Consider the following 23,306-nt stretch of genomic DNA (forward strand, 5'->3'; position numbering starts at 1 on the left):
AGAGCTTGTAGGAAAAATTAATTGGATTACTTTTGAAAGAAAGAGAGTTTATTGTGGTACTGGTAAAAGAAGAGGGGACAGATAGTTCATAGGTAGGTACTAGGCTATCGGCCCAAGGGCCTAAATAAGCCTAGCCAACAAGGTTCCCTGGCTTACGCCACCCAAGAAAGTTAATTTCCTGTGCCTCTGTCGAGCAGAGCCACAGAAGTGATCCCCGGGGTGTATTTCCTATTTCTATCCACTCATCAAGATTTTTCTTGAAGAGTGCTAATGAGGAACTGTACTTGACATAGATGGGTAGCTTGTTCCAGAATGTAGGAAGTCTCTGGGACAGGAGTCTATCCCTTCAGCATGTCCTGTTTATTGTGGTAACAAGGTTTAGGTCCCTAGAGTGTGTAGCTCAGAGGGATTGGGATTTCTTTAGGTGTAGCATGTCCAACAGCTCTGGGTTTAACATAGCTTTATATGTTAGGCGGAGATCTCTTCAGAGTAGGCAATATGCCATAGAGTAAAGCTGGAGTTTTTTGAGACGGTCAGTGTAGGGCATCTGTTTGAGGCCAGTAATCCTCTTTCTGAGGTACTTCTGTGGCCTTTCCAGCTGCTGCAGATGTCTTGTGAGGTACATTCCAAAAGGGGCATTGTACTCTATAATGGGTCTAATGAGTGCCGAGTAGACAGGAACAATGACCTCTTTTTTTCCTGGATGAGAACCCTTTTGTGATGAGGTGTGCCACATAGAAGGATTTACTGACTACTGTGGCAATGTGATTATCAAAGTAGAGACTACGGTCCACCTGGGTCCCAAGGTCTCTTATCACACATTCGACGTTAAGTAGACTGCCGTTTATGTGGTAGTTTGTGGGTACAGAGTTTTTATGAAAGGGGATGACAATGCACTTTTTGGCATTGAGCTTGAGGCCATGCCTCTGTCACCAGGAATCTGTCTCAGTGAGACCCTTCTGTAGGATGTCCACATCATTTGGGGACTCTACTATGGCTCCTAGTTTGCAGTCTTCTGTGAACTTCGTTTGCCAGAGGCCTTCTGTGTTAGCCTGTACTTCAGGGAAGTAGGTACCAAACAGGAGAGGTCCTAGGACTGAACCCTGTGGTACTCCACTTGTCACTGGTTTGAAGTCAGATTTGGAGTCTGCAACTTTTACAGTGTGGGTACTGTCAGTGAGCCAGTTGGCAACCCATCTTGTGACATAGGGATTTATACCTAGTTTAGTGGGTTTAGCTATAATTCCAGAATGGGGGATGGTGTCGAAAGCCTTGGCGAGGTCAAGATAGGCTGTGTGAACCACTTTAACCTCATCTACGGCTTTGGTGACTGCCTCAAAGAAGTTGATCAGGTTCAGAAGGCATGATCTGCCTTTCACAAACCCGAACTGGGTGGGGTCCAGAGTTTGGAAGTTACCAATGTCTTTGTTTGATTTCCATGATGATACGTTCCATGGCCTTGCAGACCAGGCTCGTCAGGCTAATAGGGTGATAGTTCCCAGGATCAGTGGTGGCTCGCCCTTTGTGGAGTAGGATAACTGTTGCTGTGCACCATTCAGTGGGCACAAAGCCTGACGTGAGACTATGATTGAACATGGTGCTTAGGTGGGGAGCCAGTTAGTTATGCGGTCCCATGGATGCTGTGTTTTTAGTTTTAGAGAGTGCAGCTTTTACCTGCACAGGTGTGATTACATGGACTCTGCATTCTTCCTGTACAGATATGGGCCCTTTAGGGGGTGAGAGGGGGGTAAAGTTAGTACTGAACCTATCTGCCAGGATGTTGGCCGTATCAGTTAGATCTGTAATTTTCGTGCCTTTGCGCTGTAACTCAGAGTAGCTCTGGGTGTTGCCGTTGAGATTCTTGGCATAGCTATAGAATGCTTTGTGGTTGCCCTTAGAATCAGTGGCGATTTTGTTTTCGTGGCTAGCTTTGGAAGATCTTATAAGGAATCTCTGCTTCTTACTGAGGCTGACCAGGGACCTCCTCCACTCATGGGATTTTACTCTTTTGCAACAGTTTCTTCCTTCTGTTGTAGAGTTTGTTTATGGCAGGGGACCACCAGATTGGCTTCCTTTTTTTGGAGGATAGCATCTTGGTTCTGTTTGGGATAGCACGATCCATGCACTCATGTAAGTGCTTATAGAGTGCATTTGTGTAGGATTCATCAGTCCTAACTGTATTGTAGTGTGTTATGTGTGAAGGAGACGCTAGTGGTATAGACTGGATTGCAGATAAATCTTATTAATATTGTAACCAGGAACAGTGTTGTCAGCCAGGCAACTTCATCTTATTTTGAAGAGACTTGAGACTTTAGGGCAGACAAAATCTTTGAAAATCACACTTGTAATATTAAGACAAAACTTCTCCAAATGCAAAACTCCACCTCACTCGAACGCCAATGCCAAAAAGTCACTATTGATGCAACTGTTATTATAGTTTCACCAAAAATACTGGAAACTTTTCGTGAAAAAATATTTTAATACACTTGAAGTGTGCAACTTTTCATACACTTTTCGTCAGGGCTCCTGCCCCAACTTCATCAGAAAACAACAACCCCTTAAAATGATGTGTCTTTATATAGTTGATTTAAACGTCATTAAACAGTGTAATTAACTTCAATAACCTGAAATACATCAATGAAGCTGAACTAATTAATGGAAAATCAATGTATTATGGAAAATCAATATCAATATAAAATCAACAATGCTGAAACCTAGCGTGAACCTCCCTACCAGTATATTTTTGTTCAACAGTATTTTAAACTCAACAAATTGCATGTGGGAAATATGTTAAATATATATTGAAATGTTTAAACATTCAACCATAAACCTAGTATGTTAAATAAACACCAATTATAACAAACAAATCAATTAAAATACATCATTTATAAAAACCAAATCATTTAAATCATTTTTTGGCGAAACTATAATAACAGTTGCATCAGTAGTGACTTTTTGGCATTGGCGTTCGAGTGAGGTGGAGTTTTGCGTTTGGAAAATCTTTGAAAATGACTTTTCAGTACAGACAAACCAAACATGAGTGCGCTTTCTAGTAATAATACATGAATGTCAACCAAGGAAGTTTTTCTTAATGTGCTTTTTCCTCCTTCACATGCTGATTATCAAGCCTCTCTCTGTCAGAAATGCCCACTTGTTACATCATCATTGATAATTCCCAGTGAGGATGGATGCAAACTAGTGGAGGCCGTCATGCAGACAGCCTCAGCTGTGGTTTGTGCCATAGCCAGCATCTCAGCAATGAGAATACATTTATTTAGGCTTAACCTCTCTCATTCTCTCTCTCTCTCTCTCTCTCTCTCTGTCTCTTAGGTGGGGAATGAATGACTCGCATCATCACATGGACTTCAACACGCTACTGCATGAGTGCGCTCTCATCACTCATAATGAAGTGGCTTGGTTGGTTGCTAAATGTGCATTTCACAGGTCTGCCTCTTGCAGTGCTACCCCTTCTCACAGGGATTGTGGTATTGGAAGGTCATTCTCACCAAGAACACCCCCATGTGCCTGAGCCAATAGTAGATCGTAGTGAGTGTTTTATTCCTCTGTGCCACCCAAACTAAAGGAAGTTAAAATTTTAGATGTTATACCCAGCATTTCTCGAGCTTTTTTCCCACATTGGCCTGAAACCTTCATGGATTCACAAGAAACCTGAACTCTGTATAAGAGTTTGATTTGGTGGATGGTGGTCCTCTGCAGTACCCTACTGAGGCATGTGGTGATCCAGCTAGTTGGAATGCTGGACGTTTGGAAGAAGATGAGAGACAGAGGTAAACAGCACAGAGGTTGGCTGGACATGAACCGCTTCCCATCTTTATACACAAAGCATCAAAGGTAAAAAGTGCTACCAACACCAGGAAAATGATTGCAGAATAGCAGAACAGGAGTGATGGTCAACCCATCTGTTTAATTGTTAAACAAGGGATACACAGTAAGAACATCAGTGCTACTGCTTATTTTCTCTTTGCTTTGTATTATACAATTTAAGGAAGAGTGGCTATAGATGTGTGTGAAGTTTGATCTAGAGATAAAAGAATGCATCTTAAAAATGATGCAATTGTCATAAAATGTGTTTGCAGAAGTGATGGCCACCACCATCTGATAATTTTGCAGTCTTGTGTTAGTGTAAATTCTTCCAGGATATGAAAGGTTCCCTTGCAGAGCACCATGGGTACGCATGCTAGTACCTCCTTTAGTTTGAGGTTAATTTTTAGAGGGTCCATGAATTTAGATTCAAAGAATATTCAGGAACATTTTTGAGAATTTCATACTGGTAATTTGTAAGCAATACATTAAATGCACCTGTAAGATGCAGCTAATATGATAGTTCCTCTGGGCATTGACATGTAAGCATTTTTTTTGTCTAGTTATTGAGAGAATTACTTTGAAGCATATGAAGGGCAGCATGGTTCCTATATAAGACTGAATGCATGTTAACCTTGTGATTTTGCTGTATCATTGTCGTTTGGATGTGTAAAGCCATCACTTTATTTTCATTAAAAATTAGGAAGCACTTAACTGGATCTCTCTCTCTCTAATGCCTACTGATAAACGGTGAATGACCTAAAGATCAACATTAATAAAGTCATCCACAAAAGGTCGACTTTGTAAATGCCAGCACGCTACTATGTATGCACTAAGCAGGAAATCACAGCACATGCAAAACACTGTTTAAAAAAACAGTAAAACATCATTTTTGGAGGGGGAGGCAAGCCCACGTCTCCCCCACACTCCCTGATAATTATGTAAGCTAACTCCGAGATTGCACAATCTTGGGGAAAAGACAAATTTTCCTACCCCAAGAAATGTGCCATCTTACATACTTAACTTGTGTAGTTGACTAAATTTTGTTGACTTAATAGATGTCGCCCAAAGGAGAACTTGATTTGAATTAGTTCCTTATATCTGTCTTCTATTTTATATATATATATATATATATATATATATATATATATATATGTGTGTGTGTGTGTGTATATATATATATATATATATATATATATATATATATATATACATATATAAATCGCTAGTGGTTGTAAACTGAATTGATGCTTTAGAACAGATTAGAAATCTTAATAATATAATGGATTTGTATGCAAATGAATACATCTGCTGCATTTTCCAGTATATGTGGGACATAGGTGAGCAGTCTGGTGATCTGTCCCTGTACCAAGACTGAGTACGACCATTAAATAAGGCTGAGAATTGTATTTCATAAAGTAGCCACTTAGCAAACCATTCAAGAAATGCATGGTACTAACATATTTGAAACAAACACTTTCTAAGTTTTTAGTTTTACAAGAGATGCACATTTTTTAGTACCTTTATTAAGTTATCACAAGACATACATCGGCACACACTTATTAATCAAAAACAATATTAACATTTGTCATATTCATGCATTGTACATTATGTATGTTTTTTCCTTCTTTGAGTATTTACTCCAACAATTATATAAGTTGCTCAATTCCTGCCTTCCTTTAAGCTGCACTCCTCCCTGTTCCTGAACGTTATTCTGCATGTATTGTTCCCATAAATTCCATTTATTTCTGTATAAATTGCTCCTTCCCTTTTCTAAAGATCCCAGCTCTAGTTCCTTTATCTCCTTTACAATATTCAATACTTCAGTTGTAGTCTGTTTAGATTTTGATTTCCATTTTCTAGCAATTACTTTTTTGACAGCCAATAGCATTCATGTTAGTAAGCCCTTACTGTACAATTCAGATCCTGTGTCCCAACTATAAAGAATTATTTCCCTATTTGCTCCACCAACATTTCTGACAGATTTAAAAAAGTTCCCAACAGAGTATTCTATCAACTCATACTCCCCAAAAATGTTCCCAGTTATCCCCCCCCCTTTCCATCACACTTCTGGTATTTATTTTCCTGAGGAAAATTTTCGGAACTCTGCTTGGGTATAAAATACCTTTGCAAACACTTTCAAGCAAAAATGCTAAACCTTCTCAATATTGTCACATACTTGGGAGCCATGCAGATGTCTTCCCATTGTACCTTTGTAAATTACCTTTCCAGTCTCCCTTCCCAATCTTTGGTAACCACCTCTGATTGATTCTTAGTTGTCATGCAATATTTTATACGCCAAAGTAATTATCCATTTTTTATCAGACATTTTTGTTATATACAGGGCTAAAGTTCAACCAGAGTTGGTCTTTTGCTTAGCACTCCCCTATCCCTTTGTCTGTTCCCTGATATACGTGCCTGTAGGGAAGGCAGTCCCTAACTTGCAGTTCAGATTTCTGCTTAGCCTTATCACACTCTGTTACCTTTTCTTCTCTAGTTATTTGATCCTAGTACCTTGATTCCTTTGCCTACCTTATCCAGTAAATTCTAACCTCCTCCTGACTATTTTCTTTACCCCCTACTTGCTGGCAAAATCTCATTTCTCCATTCCCATGTTGGCTTTATTCTTGGAATACTTTCTGTACTTTTATGAATATAATCTTCTGCATGGCTGGTTTCCTTAAGGATCTACATCCAAAATTCTTTTTCTTGACTGTCCCCTGATGTTCATCGTGCATACAGCTGCAGTCATAACAGATGGGTTCTCCTGCCATCAGGCGGGTCCTCGGTCGACCGAATTCCAAAGTCTAGGTCCGGCGTCGGTTGTCATTGCTTCTTCCCTGACGTCAGTGCGACAGGGGTATAAAGGAACCAGCCAATGCCATTTTCTTCAGTCTTTCTTGCCGCACGGTGCCCGAAGCAGAAGCAGTTTGCAAGTGCCGGTCGGCCAGCTCCTGAAATTACGAAATTTGGAAACCGAAGTCTTCTTAAAAGCTAAGTACCCCGTTGGGGAAACTTTTCTTGCCTCAGACCGATGTCAGACAAAATTAATAATTGTATTTCTTGTGGGAAGCAAATACCGCATAAGGATTTCCATTCCCTCTGTATACCTTGTTTAGACCCAGACCACAACGTCTCAGTCTGTCGCTTTTGTGTTACATTCAACAAATGCACTATTAAGCGTCGGGCGGAGTTCGCCCAGCATTATTTTGGAAAAGCATTTAACTATACTATGTCGTCGGATACTCCGACTCCGGTTTTGTCTAAAAAACGCAAAGACAAGGACTGACACACGAGGTCCGCGGCCTCTACCGACACCACGCCAAAGCCGACTACACGTGGTCCGGTTCTCAGTGAGGCGCCTACGCAGCCCCTGATTACCGACGACACTTCTTTGACAGTGTCTCCTTTACCCGAGGTCGCAGGCTCCTCGACCCACACCCCGACTACAGATACCGAATCACTCTTGGCGTTGAAACTCAGAATGTGGAAAGGTTCACCTCCACTCAAGGTGTCTTCAGACCTTCCTCTTCTTTCTCCATCAAGGCTTTCACAAAGTCTAAAGCAACCATGCACCCTAAGAGACAAGCTACACAGGGCCCATCTACAGGCCCCATGCCTAAGAAACAGATGCTTAAAATGGCTGAGGATTTAATTACTCTAATGAGAGGTTCTCAGCCCCCTCCGGACAAAAGGCCCAGAGTGGAGGAAGATTCCCCCTCCTCTGATCAGGGCTCCATTATTTCAGAGCACTCTGATGATGAGGAGCATTCTTACTCTTCTTTTGAAGACTCTGATGCGGAGGAGTCCATCCCTTCTGTATCCCCCCCCCCCCGAGGATTACTCATTTGGGGAAACTTTGCATACCTTAAGAGAACACTTCCACTGGGAAGGCCAGGATTACTCAGATTCCAAGAAAAGGCTCAGGGAATTTCTCTTGTTACCTCAGCATAGGCCTCTGGCTATACCTCCTATCTTGGACATCCTAGATGATTTTTACTCGGAGGCCTGCCTTAACCCGGACTCTCTACCTCCAGCTCCAGTTAAGCCTGACAGGTACTACAGGGTTCCTGACTCACACCAATTTCTTTACAAAAGCCATGCTGCTGACCCAGAAACCATCTCACAGGGCCCCAAGGGAGTTAAGGCCTCCATTGCTAAAAACCCATTGCCTTCCGAGAGAGATTCCAGATCCTTAGAAAGGTGGGGGGAAAAGGTATATACCTCGGCTACCTTATCCATGAGGGCCTTAAACTGTCAGTTTCATATGCTAAAATACCAACAGTTTTTGTTATCACAATTGAAGAGTAAAATGTCACAACCTGAACAACCAGACTTGAAGGAGTTGCAGAATTTGATGCATAGTGCAGAACAAGTGGGTAAGCATACCTTACAATGTGGTTTTGATGCTCTAGAGGCCTCATGTAGAGCTGCTGTTACAGGATCAGTCATACGTAGGCATGCCTGGCTCAAGGAACAAGCCTTGCCTGATCATGTCAAAGCTAAATTACTAGACGCCCTCTTCAAAAGGATGTACTATTTGGTGCTAATGCTGAGGAGGTATTAAGGAAAATGGAGGAAAAGGCTAAATCAATGCAAACTGTGAAAGAATTTCTGCAGGTTCAACCCCCACGTTTTAGTAGAAATTGGCCTTCCAAAAACTGGTCCTTTCCTGCCACAGACAGACCCCAAAGAGGCAGATACAGGCACCCGAGGGGCAGAGGACAATCCCAAGGATCGTATAGAGGCAGACAATGGCAAGCTCCTACACAAAGAGGTGGTGAGGACAACTCACAATCTTTCAGAAAGCAAACCCAATGACTTTCCCCTTTGCATGCCAACCAGGTTTCAAATGGCAGCCCCCTTAGGAGGAAAGCTGGCATTATTTTCAAAAAATTGGCATGTTGTCACAAAAGACAAATGGATCCTGGACATTATAAACAGAGGCTACAAATTCCATTTTCATGCCATTCCAAAAATGAGAGGCATGCCAAACCTGCCACACAATCAAAGGGCAGAGGCACAAAAGCAAATTACAGATCTCATAAACATGAAAGCTATTCAAGAGATACCTACGCACGAACAAGGTCAAGGTTTTTATTCCAGGCTATTTCTGGTGCCAAGGAAGGGAACAGATTGGAGACCTATTTTGGATCTATCCATCCTAAACACATTTCTACTCATACCAAAATTCAAGATGCTCACTCTACAGCAACTTCTTCCCATGCTGGGCAAGGAGTCTTGGCTGGTAACATTGGACCTCAAGGAGGCATACCTGCATGTCCCAATCAGACAAAATTGTAGAAGGTACCTCAGATTTCTTGCAGGTTCAACCCATTATCAATTCTCTGCATTGCCCTTTGGCTTATCTACTGCGCCCAGAGTATTCACAAAATGCCTGGCATCAGTAATTGCCTACTGCAGACTTCAAGGGATACAAATATACCCCTATTTGGACGACTGCCTGATCCAAGCGGACAGCAAGCACATTCTTCTGAAACATCTGGCTTATGTAATAATGTTATTGAAATCTCTGGGATACACAGTCAACAAAAAGAAATCAAGGCTGATACCCTCTCGGAAGATAATTTTCCTGGGTGCCAATCTGGACACAAACACCCAGATGGCCTACCTCACGCCAGAGAAGAAGGGGCAACTAATACAATACTTCAGAACACTAGCAAATTGCACCAGGCTGACTGCAAGGAAAATCCTGCAGGCTCTGGGATTCATGGCATCTTGCATTTTACTAATCCCATGTGCAAAGCTGCATATGAGGAAACTACAATGGTACCTGAAAAACATATGGTCTCAACACAGCCACCGTTTGAAAACTATAATACCACTAATTCCATGTCTGCAAAAGGAATTTCTGTGGTGGGCTCAAGCATGTCAAACAAACACAGGTCTTCCATTCAAGCAAGCCTCAAGCAAATCAAGTCATCACAACAGATGCCTCGGACTACGCCTGGGGGGCGCAAATGACAGATCGGTGCATTCAGGGCAAATGGTCCCAAAAAGAAAAGCACCTTCACATCAATCAAAAAGAAATGCTAGCAGTAATAAATGCTATTATAGCTTTCAAGGACCTTCTGCAACCAGGTCAATTATTGATAAGAACGGACAACACCACAGTTATGTGGTACATAAACAAGCAGAGAGGAACAAATTCTTACCCCCTATCCAGACTGGCCATGTCACTTTGGAACATGGCCAGGGACTTACAAATGGAACTACAAGCACAGTACTTGCCAGGCAAGGAAAACATGCTGGCAGACAACCTAAGCAGGAATATGACAGATCCACATGAATGGAAATTGCATCCAAAAGTTTTCACCGAAATAATCCAAGAATGAGGAAGGCCAGACATAGATCTCTTTGCCTCCCACAACAATCATCAATTGACAAAATTCTTCTCAAGGATCTTCCATCCAAAGGCCTGGAGAATGAACGCTCTTTCTTTCAGTTGGACATCAATGACAGTTTATGCCTTCCCTCCTCTTCCTCTGCTGCCCAAAGTTCTATTAAAGACCAAAGCAGACAGACCAAAGATGATTCTCATTGCTCCGGACTGGCCAAGACAACACTGGTACCCACTCCTGAGGAGCCTGACACAATCCCCACCATTGGCCCTGCCTCTAATGCCTCTCCTTCTGACTCAGCACAGTTTCAAAACTCTTCACAGCCAGCTAAAAACACTCAATCTGGCCGCATGGAAGATTCCTTAGCATCTCAACAGGCCCTACTCTCCAAGGAGGTGCAGGATGTCATTTTGGAGGCCAGAAGGCCATCAACTAGAAAAGCTTACTCCGCAAAATGGAAACGTTTTTGTGTCTGGAATGAGAAAAAGGGCCAGGATCCTGGAAAACTGATTTTACCTCAAATACTACAATATTTGGCTGAACTGCTAAGCAGTGGACTTTCTTTCTCCTCCATCAAAATACATGCCTCAGCCATTTCTGCAGAATACAACACTGATCCACCTTTATTCTCTCACCCTCTCTTAAGACAGTTCCTTAGAGGGGCTAAGAATTTAAGGCCGCCAAGGAAACAACCAATACCTGCTTGGGATCTTAATTTCATTCTGGAAAAATTGACCTTGCCTCCCTTTGAGCCAGCTGCCTCATCAGATTTGCAATATTTGTCCTGGAAAACAGCTTTCCTTCTGGCTATCACCTCAGCTCATAGAGTTTCAGAACTACAGGCTCTCATGGCTGTTCAGCCTTTTATCATCTTCCATCAGGACAGAGTTTCATTACGAACCAACCCGTCCTTTATGCCTAAAGTTGTATCCAGGGTAGCTTTAAATCAGGCCATACATTTACCTACTTTTTATCCTAATCCTCAAAACAAAGGGGAGAGATTACTACATTCCTTGGACATCCACAGACAGCTGCATTATTATTTGGACAGAGCAAAGCCTTTCAGAAAATCAGAACAACTCTTTGTGGCTTATGCGGTAGGAGCTCAAGGGAAGCCAATTTCCAAACAGACAATCTCAAAAAGGATAGCCCACTGCATACGCTTTTGCTATTCCTCTCATGGCAAAACTGTTCCTACAGGCATTAGAATTCATTCCACCAGGGCCACAGCCACCTCTACAGCCTTCCTCAGAGGAGTTCCTACCAAGGATATTTTGGAAGCAGCCACTTGGAGTTCTGTGCATACCTTCTCCAAGCACTACAACCTACCATTATACTCCAAATCTAGAGCAGGCTTTGCCACTGCAGTCTTGCAGGGCATTTTGGCTCCTCCTAGTTCCAACTAGTGCCTACCACCCCTTTCTTAGCTTTGGGATTCTACCCATCTGTTATGACTGCAGCTGTATGCACGATGAACATAGTACAGTTTTGTACCTACCATAAATGTAGATGTTCGAGTGCTAATACAGCTGCAGTCCAGGTTTCCTTCCCTCCTTCCCCTCTTGGGACAGGCCTATAGGCTAACACATCCTCATACAACCTGATTGGGGTTTTCATTTATGATGTATTTGCTTGCAACTACTGTATTTTGATTATATAGCACTGCATTATCGCACAAATTTATTATTGCCTTCCTTCTGGGGGCACCTGACATCTGGGGCAAGAAAAACTGAAGAAAATGGCGTTGGCTGGTTCCTTTATACCCCTGTCGCACTGACGTCAGGGAAAAAGCGACGACAACCAACTCCGGACCTAGACTTTGGAATTCGGCTGACCGAGGACCCGCCTGACGGCAGGAGAACCCATCTGTTATGACTGCAGCTGTATTAGCACTCGAACATCTACATTTATGGTAGGTACAAAACTGTACTTTTCTTCATCATCATCATCCTTTTCACTTTGTTTTATGATCTTATGTTTTCATTATGTTTATGTGCCTTAACTGCTTAACTCAAAATAGGATATTGTAAAACACCTTGTTCTATGGGGAGGATCAACTTATCCCATTTTAACTCTTGCCCTATTCATATCCCAAATAAATTCCCTTCATTTTTATTATTGTCCCCATCATCTCCTGTGATTGATAAAAATGTCTGACCTGTATTTAAAACTAAAGAGACAACTGGAGATGCACCTTGAGGTAAGTAAGCATTTAACAGTCAAGAGCATGCAGATAAGGAGAGTATCAGCGTTTCCAAGCACCTGGTTTAGGGAACTAGTAATTGTATCACTGATGTGTTCTTTCATGTTGGAAGAAACAATGATAGAGAAGAATGGTTATTTGGTAGGAATTAAGGGATTGCTGGTTGAGACCAAGTTTACTATTCCCACTGTAAATTTTTCACTGAGCACCTCTCTGGTCAATATTTACAGAGATGAAGAAAAAGGGATGGTTGTCTTCCAAGAAGATATATGATTTTCTGAATCACCACTGTAAGGTATCAAGATTTAATATATATCACTGAAACCCTCCACTAAAACCCATCAAATTCACAAAAGATATCATTTTTCAAGAGGCAAGCTCGTGCACCCTTATATCATCACAACCAGTGGCATATTACTTGAACCTTGTGCTCCAGGCAGTTTAAAAACCATGCCACCCCACACTCTCGCACACACACCCACCACAACATACTTTTTTTATTAGGGCCATGTATGCTTAAATGACATTCCTGGTTGTTTTAAATATAGTTATTGTTTAATAATATTTGTTTAATACATTGTGCTTTACTAAGTAATAAACTATTTATTTTAATGTGTTTCAAGTATGTAGTCTTGGTAATTTTCCATCAAAAAGTAAAACAAGGTTTACTAGCAAGTAATAACAAAATTACCTATTTTGGAACATTTCAACCATAAAAGATGACTCCCTGCTTATCATTATAATCCAGCAATATCTATACATTTCAGTTACTGTCACTTTGACTGTGTACACCTTACGTGTATGATTGTGGTAAAATGGTCTCAGAAAAGTATTCCATATTGCTTACACACAAACACAGTCCTGCAAAGCCTGATTAAGGGCTGTTTAGCTTGATCATGGTGATAGGGTTAGTCATTTTAATCCACAGACACCACCTGTACCCAGTAATTATAGCCACAGTGTTGATGTGTGCACCTCAGATGTATTATTGGAGGTAAAATAATTGTAATAACCACAATAATGCATTTCAAATTTGTTTCACCCAAACACACAACAGCCACAGTAATGGATTCAGCATACTTCTCACAGATGCACACTATACCTACAAAGTCAGATTGTTTAAAATGAACAGATGCAAAGAGAAAAAATATTTGCATTGACAGTCCCAACCCTTCAAGCAGTTATAACCACTTTCACTAAGTAAATATCAAACAATATAATTGTGAAAAAGCCACAACAATGCATTTCAGGTTTGTTTTGCACAAACCAGACAGTAAACACAGTAAAATATTCCATTTACTTCTCCACAAATGCATGGTTGTCCTGTAAAGTCAGAGGAAAGACTCTTTAAAATGAAAAGTTGGCAAGGAGCATAATTCTTTCATCTACAGGCTGCCCTTCACATCAGCCTAGCAGTTATAGCTACTTTCCTGACAGGATACATTTCAGACATCCGACTGTGGTATAAATTAATGGCCTTACAATAAATAGATTTTAGCTTTGTTTCACACAAACAGTAGTCACTATAACGAATTCTAACTCACTACACAAAAATCAAATTAGTCTTGAAGGCCAAAATAATTCTGCATCTAGCTGACTGTTAGATAAAATTTTAGATGTAACAAAAGTGCACATTTTGTCTTTGGGAAAGCATTATAAGTGGATTGCTTTCTGTATGCTAAAGCCGTATGTGGTACTGCTAACAAGAGTGTGTCACACTTGATCATCCTTAAAAAATGCATTTTCTTTAATGAAATAAAACTGGGCTCAAACAATACGAAAAACTACAGCAATATCAACCAACTTTACATTGCTGCACTGGGGTTCTTTCTCCAATTTGTGTTGTACTGAAAAGAGAATATTCTATATACAGGACTAGACCAAGAAGAATTTACAAAATAAATGACTTCACAACTACAGTTTTAAAGAGTACCTCATCACACAAGTGTCAGATTGGGGTGGAGGATGAAAACCTTTCTATCGATCATGTGGGCGTACAGTATGCACATTTTATAAGAGTGGAGATTGAGTTTGTAATATTTATTGGCATTTTGTTTGCCAGATGAATCAGCTTAATGCCCACTGTGATTTGTCAGTAAACCAGGTGGAGTACTTCTCACCTGCAGAATTAGAAAGCAGGCAAAAAATAATCAGGGAAGAAAGTCTGAAATCGATATCTTTCAAATTTTGGTGCTGTTAGCTTAGAAAGCTGATAGAGAACGCGAATACACATTTTTGAAATAAAATAAGTCTAATGTAAATCCACCACATTTTCTCAAAGAATTTTCCAATTTTAGGAGGGACAGAACAAAAGTTTTAGCCAAAAACAGAGAAGCATCTAAAAATTAGGGACAGTTGAAAATGTCAGGTTGGAATATGACATACAGAATGGAATCTTCCAGCTCTGAAGTATTTAATGCAAGTGTAAAACTACTTTCTTCATTACCCAGCTTAGAAATGCTGCATACTTTTCTTACAAAATGTGTACAGATCTCATCAAATTAAAAAAAAAAAAGCCATAAGCTCTGTCGTCTGCCATGTGGATATACTGGTCATGTGGCATGCTTGACTTCCTTTTGTTATGAATTATTTATGAAATGTAAATAAATAAGAGCCTATTAAAAATGTAAGTTGTAGTCCTCAGTAGTGACCAAGACTGTAGATAAAAAAAATATTTTTCTCTATTTCTGAGTTGGTAAGTGTAGCTAATATTTTGAAAAAGTGCATTTGTATTAGTTCTGCCATATGACAAATAATGAACAGTGTTGCACAATTTATTGTACCAACCGTCAAAATTCATTGCTATGGTTTATATGGTGCATACTGCCTCAGTTTTAATTTCCATGTCTGTAACTACTTTCCTGCTTCTCTCTCCCACCTGCCATTTTGTTTCTATATTAGCACCAGTACACGCCAGCATTCAGCAATAACAGATGCTAATGCTTGCTTTTTCCTCATCATAAAACACAGAAGCTAATCGTATTCAGATGCTGATTACTTGAAAATTAAACTGCAGACTAACAGCTGATCTTTATAAGTATTTTTAATTACTTCCATCGTTACATTTAATTTCTTTGTTTTGAAGTATAAGGCTTTGGTCTTGAAGGGAAACATTGACTTTGTTGATTATACTCTTTTACTTTCCAGAGTGGATCCTTTTATTTTCTGACCTTTGCACATTGTTTTGATTTTTTCCTGGCAGATACCTGAAGTGACTGTGCATTTCTTGTGTTGTACATTTCTTTTTAATAAGAAAAAATCTAACTTCCACTGAGAAGCAGCATGGATAAATATTTATATATTAAAATATGTGCAGCAGATACATACATTGTGATCAGGCATCAATGACTCTTGACCTTACCGCATAAAAAGCTTGCAGTTGTAACCATGCTGAACAGTGATTTTTATGCTGCTGTACTGTGTCATAGCTGTGTTTCTTCACTTTTATAGTGCTCTCTCTTATTTTAAGACATTTTAATGCAGTCTTCTCTGTAATGGCTTTTTCTTCATTGTACTTTACCAGTTCAGTAGTAAACTTGCTCACTTTACCCTTCTAAATTTTTTGTAGGCAGTCTTTAGCACATATGCAACAAAGACACGGAGCTGCTGCTGGTGGTAACCAGGATCAAGGCCCACGTGTTGCACACCGAGGCAAGTAACCAGTAAAAAATTGTCAGAAGTGGATTGATATCTGGTATTTACTGAAATATTCTTTGAGACATTCAGTAATTTGCATTTGTGTTGGATTCAGTTGACCATCTTAACCAATATTTGTAGTATCCAAGAGTAAATGTGATTTAATTTTTTGTTCATGTACTAGCTAAACAGTGAAAATACAGTCTGCAGTGAAACCATCCCCAGAAGCATAGGCATGTTGACTGAAGAGGCAAATGAGACGCTTTTGGGCAGTTTGTGACCGCTTTCCTTGGTCATATTATCACAATAGTCCACATTAGTCTAAATTTGTATTCCTTGCCTTTCTACTAGGAGACCAGTGTTGCAAGTTCATTCCAGGCTTTGAATATGTGATGTACTTGTTATAGAGCTTACACTGGAATGTTTCTCCAGAGGTCCCGTACATATTTACCAATTTTGTAGCATGCCCTCTTCCTACTGTCCTCTAATTTTCTTTAAATTGCCACATTCTGGGTTGACATACCATATAGCTATAGATTGTGTATATGTATATATATATATATATATATATATATATATATATATATATATATATATATATATATATATAGACCATATGATCAAACTTTACTTTTAAAAGTTTGAACAGTCTGAATGGGGATCTCCATAGAGCGCATAACGGGAAGATTTCCCTTTACCGCAAAATAGTGCGATCTCGGAGTTGGTATATTTAAATAGCAGGAGGAGGCAGTCCCCCACTGTTTATTTTCACATTTTCGAACATTCAAATGTTTGATCATATGGTCTCGGCCATATGAAAGTCGAACATTTGAGTGTTCGATTATGTGAAGTAGACCCATATATATATATATATATATATATATATATATATATATATATATATACATATATACATATATATATATTTAGAGAGAGATAGAAATATAGAGAGAGATATAGCTATATAGAGATATATATATATATATATATATATATATATATATATACATATAGAGAAAGAGAGATAGATATAGCTATAGAGATATATAGATATATGTGTATATGTGTAATATATCTATAGAGTCTACTCAAATTTTCAAATAACCCCCTATCAAGAAGCATGCTCATTAATTTATATGATTCTTCCACAAACATATCTATATCTGAAATGCATTGTACCAAATGAACAAATTGTCCTTTTATCAAACTTTTCTTTTGATGCTTGGGGTCCATAATGTAAGAAAGTGTTAGAAAAAATTGGATGTTATGTAGTCCAATCTCGCCTACATTCTTACCCATGGGTTCGGAGCCGAATGTCAGCTCCGACTCTGCCATACTTTTTAGCTTGAAGTCTTTCTATTGGCTGGGCAAAGATGGTATCCCATGCTGCACTGCTCTCTATCCCCAGATCTCGTTTGCCGCTCGTGTAGCTCGGATGTGGTCTCGCTCTTGGCTGTGGCTAAGTACCCTTTTTCTTCTTATATCAGAGAAGTGTTTGCAAAAAAACAGCTATTTTAATAGCTATTGCATGTGTTCTTGACTGTATTGTGGAAAAGTTGCGTTTTCTTTATTGTGTATTCCGTGGTATCCCACTAGCTGTTTCCAGTGGGCTAGGCCCGTTTCAGTTAGAGGACATAGTCTGCCCCCTTGCTTTCCTTGTGTGCTAAAGTCTTCCCTTGGACTAAAACCATTTAAATTAGAGGAATTAGTCCTCCCCCTTGTATTTGTGGCTAAGGATTGTTTGAGTTAGAGATCTTTGTGGTATTCTGACTGTTATTTGGCTTGTTCCTGCGCTTGTGGCTGTTTGACCATTGGTCTAATTTTCAGTTAGTTACTTGCTGTTGGTTAACTATGTCCAAAGATACTAAGGAGCATAAGCCCTCGTGCTTCAAGAAGTGCTCCAAGTGCAGTTATAAAATGTCCATCACTGATGGACACTCTGTGTGTACTGTCTGGGAGCGATTCATCTCCAGGAATCGTGCAGTTTCTGTCATGCCTTTAGCGTGCATGTTCTTCAGGAAAGGAAGAACAAATTGATTTTGAAGGGACTTCTGAAACCCTCCTTCGAGGAGGGTCTGGAGAGTGCTTCCAGTTCTAAGGCAAAATCTTCCAAAGCAAAAAAGCGATCTCTGGCTCCATCAATCTCCTCAGAGCCACCGGAGAAAATAGCAGTCTTCATCAACATTCTCTGCTCCATTGTTCTCGGGGCCGTAGGAAGTGTCAGTGGTTATGGAACCTGCTTCAGCTCCATTTTTCTTGGAGCCTGTTTGGAGCCGGCTGCCTAGCATTAGGCCGGTATCCCCTTCTCGCAGGTCCCCTTCAGAGAGGAGGTCTTGATCTCCTTCCCTCCTCGCAGGTCCCCTTCAGAGAGGAGGTCTTGATCTCCTTCCGTATCTGCCAAATTTTCCAGGACCTTATCAGATGTGGACGTCGATAGAGTGGTGCAGAGACTTATTTAGTCACCAGTACTGGCAAAATTGTTCTCGGCTCCAACCCAGTCGGCTCCAGAGCTGGTCCCTCAACCTACATCGATACTTCCTCCTCCGAGCACATCTCAGCTTTTGGAGCCAGAGTGCTCCGCTCCATGTGATGTCCCTAAGTCGGTTCTGACAGCCCCTCCTGGCTTATCTGTTCCTACGTCAGCTCTGACCCCGTCGGTGCCATCCACGGGGTTCAGGACTCAGGATTCATTGGTCAGACCTGAGGGAGAGGCTTCGGGACACCTCTCAGCTCCTAGTCTCCCTCTCGGCGCTTCGGCACAGGGAAGCCTGACTCCTGTCTCTGCTTCGGAGGCTGGTCGTTCTTCGGATCTGGGAGGACCAGCCTTCGAGGCCATGCGGAGCGTGCTGGCCAGGTCATCAGCGGCATCATACGGGTCAGTCACTCTGTCCCCTACAACACTGGTGAAGGTCTCTGATCGCCATCTATCTCTGGACAGCAGAGCCCCAAGGCCTCAGGGTACCCCCACGAGTAGTCTCCATATTTCTGAGGGCCCCTCAGAGTTTTTAACCGAGGAGCCACCCAGAAAGAAAATGTGCAAGAGAAAGCACATAAATTTCCAGGATGAGTCTCTCACATCAGACACCGACCTCGAGGAATCGGAGGGGTCCCCCAAGTCATCCTCTGAGGATGTTTCTTTCTTTGACATCCTAGAGATTTTGAAGCAAAAAGGTGACTGGTCATCCAAAGCACCCTCTGATGAGGAGTCTGTCTTCCTGAAGGCCTTTGGTGCTCAGCCCTCCACCTCCTGGGTATCTCCACCCTTCAAGCTTCTGGATTTGGTTTGTCAAAAGGTGTGGGAAACCCCAGACTCTGTGGAACCAGTCCACAGTAGGGCAGCAAGTTCAGGAGTTGCTCTTAGGTGGCAGGCCTGGATGCGCCTTTGTCATTTCGTGGAGGCCTTCAAGTCTTCATTCACCAACGCCCCGTTTGATGGTTCCTCTTTGTTTGGAAACAAGGTGAAAGACACTCTCACTAGGTGCGAGCAGGAGGGAAAAACTCTGTCTGCCATAGGAGTCAGTTTTTCCCTTCTCTCTAGGCCTTATCTCAAGGCCCAGAGGGGTGGCAAAATGTGGTTCAAGAAGTCACAGAGGTTTTTTCCCGGTGCACAAGATGAGCCCCCCTCCAGAGGCAGGGGAGGGGGTGGTTATTCAGGAAGATGTCGCCTTAGGGGCAGAGGAGGTTCTCGCAATTCGGGAGACCATGATTCCTTTCCCTACCACCGCTCCTGATGGGAGGCCCGACTTTGCATTTCCGGAGCCAGTCGGGGGTCGAATCTCATTATACCCGGAGGCCTGGCAAGATATCACCCAGGACCAGTGGGTTCTACGAATAATTTCCGGAGGATATGTCATTGCTTTCTCATCAAATCCCCCTCCAATCAAGAAAATCCCGGATGTTCCACCCAGTCAAAGGGATTACGCAGCTTCAGAAGTTTCAAAGCTGCTAGAAAAAGGAGTCATCCAACATGTCCCCTCAAACCAGATCAGATTAGGGACTTACTCCAGATTCTTTTTGGTGCCGTAAAGGACAGGGGTCCTGAGACCCATTTTGGATCTCAGCCGATTGAACACCCGTGTGCAAAAGTCCAAGTTCTGAATGGTTACGTTGCAGTCTATTCTCCCATTGTTGGGAAAAGAAGTGTGGATGTGCTTCATCGACCTCAAGGATGCTTACTAGCACATAAAGATGGACAGGGCATCCAGAAGTCACCTACGCTTCTGGCTGGGAGCCAGTCACTTTCAGTTTCGAGCCCTGCCCTTTGGTCTCACCACAGCCCCCAGGGTGTTTACCAAATGCATGGTAGTGGTGACTGCGCACTTGAGACGTCAGGGATTCCAAGTGTTTCCGTACCTGGACTGGCTCCTTACTGCCACCCTGAACAAACTCCACACTTCGCCAGTACGGTATGCACGGCCAAACCAATGTACTAGTAAACACAAGAGGCCAGCATCAACAGTCTAAGTACCTTTATTATAATAATATTCGATTCAGGACATAAAAATGACCTAAGGCAACAATTGTATTTCAAACCGGTTTCGGCTTGACAGCCTTCTTCAGTGAAAATAACATATAATATAAAGATCTAGCTCATAATTATTTATATGCTACCTCAACCAATGGCAAGCAATGGTATGGTCCAACCCTCTGGTTACTGCTTACATAAACACAGAATACAAATGAGTTAACTAGTTTGTACTTTAGAAGGATAAAAAAGCGTCCAAAACACCAAAAACACGAAATAGCCAACCAGACCTTTGTAGCTCGAGCAGGGAAAGAACAAGGACACTGCGATGCACAATGACAGTATAATTCAAGAAATCCACGCACCAGCCAGTAAATAACACAGGTTTATTTTAACCACACGAAACACAGGTTAAGCGCTTTCATCCACATATAGCAGACTTCCTCAGAACCAATTAATGCCCATTGCTAAATGAAATATATAGCAGATTTGGCGCCAAAAAATCAATCAACATACATTCCATAAAAGACTTCCTTGAAATCCATTACTTTAAATGCTATTCCCTAAAAACTAATATAATGCGTAATAAATGGGAATCATAGTAATATAAACACTTATAATACTGTTACTAATAAATATTACTAATAAATATGTTAAAATTATGTAAACATACTTTTAAAAAACTTTATAAAAAACTTTTTATAAAAATACATGAAAAAAGCATCTAAAACCAAAACATGGGTTAATATAATAATTATATAAACACAAAGAGTCATCACTTATGACCTCAAAAAACTTTTAACCACGGTCCAAAAGAAGGAAGGGTTTTATACTAATACTTTCGTTTAGTCCTGGCCAAGAAGTGGCATCACACAATATCTGCCATTTAGTTTCTAAGCAGGACAACCCTACCTTCCAGTTACCCCCATATTCACTTACCCCAATTTGGTCAATAATTGTGAATGTGAAACAATGTTGGGATCCTTTTTCACTGATGTGCTTTCATTTAGCAATGGGCATTAATTGGTTCTGAGGAAGTCTGCTATATGTGGATGAAAGCGCTTAACCTGTGTTTCGTGTGGTTAAAATAAACCTGTGTTATTTACTGGCTGGTGCGTGGATTTCTTGAATTATACTGTCATTGTGCATCGCAGTGTCCTTGTTCTTTCCCTGCTCGAGCTACAGAGGTCTGGTTGGCTATTTCGTGTTTTTGGTAGTTTGTACTTTAAATAACTCTTTTGGAGTTCTATAATTTAAACATCAGGAAATACATCAGATATTATAAAATATGTAATATACACTTTGGCCACTGACTGGTTATGAATATAACCTTAACCTACTATTCTCATTATTTTTATTATTATACTATGTACCTATAGACTTTTTGCTTTTCTATATGTATTTGTTGCCTTGTCATATATGCCATGCACCCTAATAAGGATTACCTGATGTTTAAACTATAGAATTAATTTGTTATTTACATTTTTGCTGCTTATCTGTTATGTACTTAATATTTGTGCAGCATTATTATTACTATATATATATATATATATATATATATATATATATATACATTTCTTGTTACTTTACACTTCTCATACTTTTTGCCTTGTTATCTATGCTATGTACTCCAAAAGAGTTATTTAAAGTACAAACTAGTTAACTCATTTGTATTCTGTGTTTACGTAAGCATTAACCAGAGGGTAGGACCATACCATTGCTTGCCATTGGTTGAGGTAGCATATAAATAATTATGAGCTTGATCTTTATATTATATGTTATTCTCACTGAAGAAGGTTGTCGAGCCGAAACCGGTTTGAAATACAATTGTTGCCTTAGGTCATTTTTATGTCCTGAATCGAATATTATTATAATAAAGATACTTAGACTGTTGATGCTGGCCTCTTGTGTTTACTATCCTTACTGCCACCACCAGGCATCTACTACTACAGACCAGGTACGCTACTATCAACCTATGTCAACAGCTGGGCCTCACATTGAACTGGGAAAAATCTGCCTTGTTGCCCTCACAGCATGTCACTTTTATAGGCGCCGAATTAGACCCCGTCCTCATGTGGGCATTTCTACCACAGGAAAGAATCAGAGTCTTACAACAACAGGTTTACGCCTTGCTCCCTCTGAGAAGAGTGAAAGCAAGATGGGTCCTCCAATAGTTGGGGACAGTGGCTGCTACGATTATGTTAGTCCCCTCTGGCAAGGTTACATATGAGGCTCCTTCAGTGGCTACTCTTCACCCAGTGGTCTCTTCAACGTCTTTCACTTTCTCACCCTATTCTACTCACAGACAGGTGCAAACAGGATCTCAGTTGGTGTCTTTGCACCGACAACCTCAATGCGGGAAAGCCCTTCGTTCCTTTGCCCCCAGTTGCCATGGTGACCACGGATGCCTCCCAGATGGGGTGGGGTGAGCATTATCTAGGCAGGACAGTCCAAGGCACGTGACGTGGCAAGAGCATGAGATGCATCTGCATATCAGTGTCTTGGAGATGAGAGCTGTGCTATACTAGCATTGCAAGCACTTCAGAGTTTCCTTCCTCTCAGGACTATTGCAATCCACTCAGACAGCATGTCAGTGGTGTGGTATCTGAACAAGCAGGGAGGAACCAAGTCATATCCCCTTTGCAGAGAGGCCATGCGAGTGTGGCAGTGGGCAGTGTTTTCCCAACATTTTCTGGTAGCAATGCACATTCTGGGGAAGTCCAGTGTGATCACAGACAGGCTAAGCAGAGCTATTCTGATGCCTTACGAGTGGTCCCTGAACTGTCAAGTTGCGGAGCAGATCTTCCGCAGGTGGGGG

The 23,306-nt window shown here is 41.1% G+C and overlaps 1 protein-coding gene across 3 annotated transcripts in view; it reads left to right on the plus strand.

Annotated features, from left to right (window-relative positions):
- Positions 1–23,306, plus strand: part of OPTN (optineurin) — a 700,455-nt gene that overhangs the window by 645,868 nt on the left and 31,281 nt on the right. For all 3 annotated transcript variants that reach the window (XM_044087961.1, XM_044087962.1, XM_044087963.1), the window contains one exon: positions 15,956–16,038. In XM_044087961.1, coding sequence (XP_043943896.1) covers positions 15,956–16,038 — 83 coding nt within the window. The remainder of the gene's footprint in view (positions 1–15,955; positions 16,039–23,306) is intronic.

This window comes from Protopterus annectens, chromosome 11.part0 (genome assembly GCF_019279795.1).
Source record: "Protopterus annectens isolate FY-2018-M chromosome 11.part0, PAN1.0, whole genome shotgun sequence".
Lineage (NCBI taxonomy): Eukaryota > Metazoa > Chordata > Ceratodontiformes > Protopteridae > Protopterus > Protopterus annectens.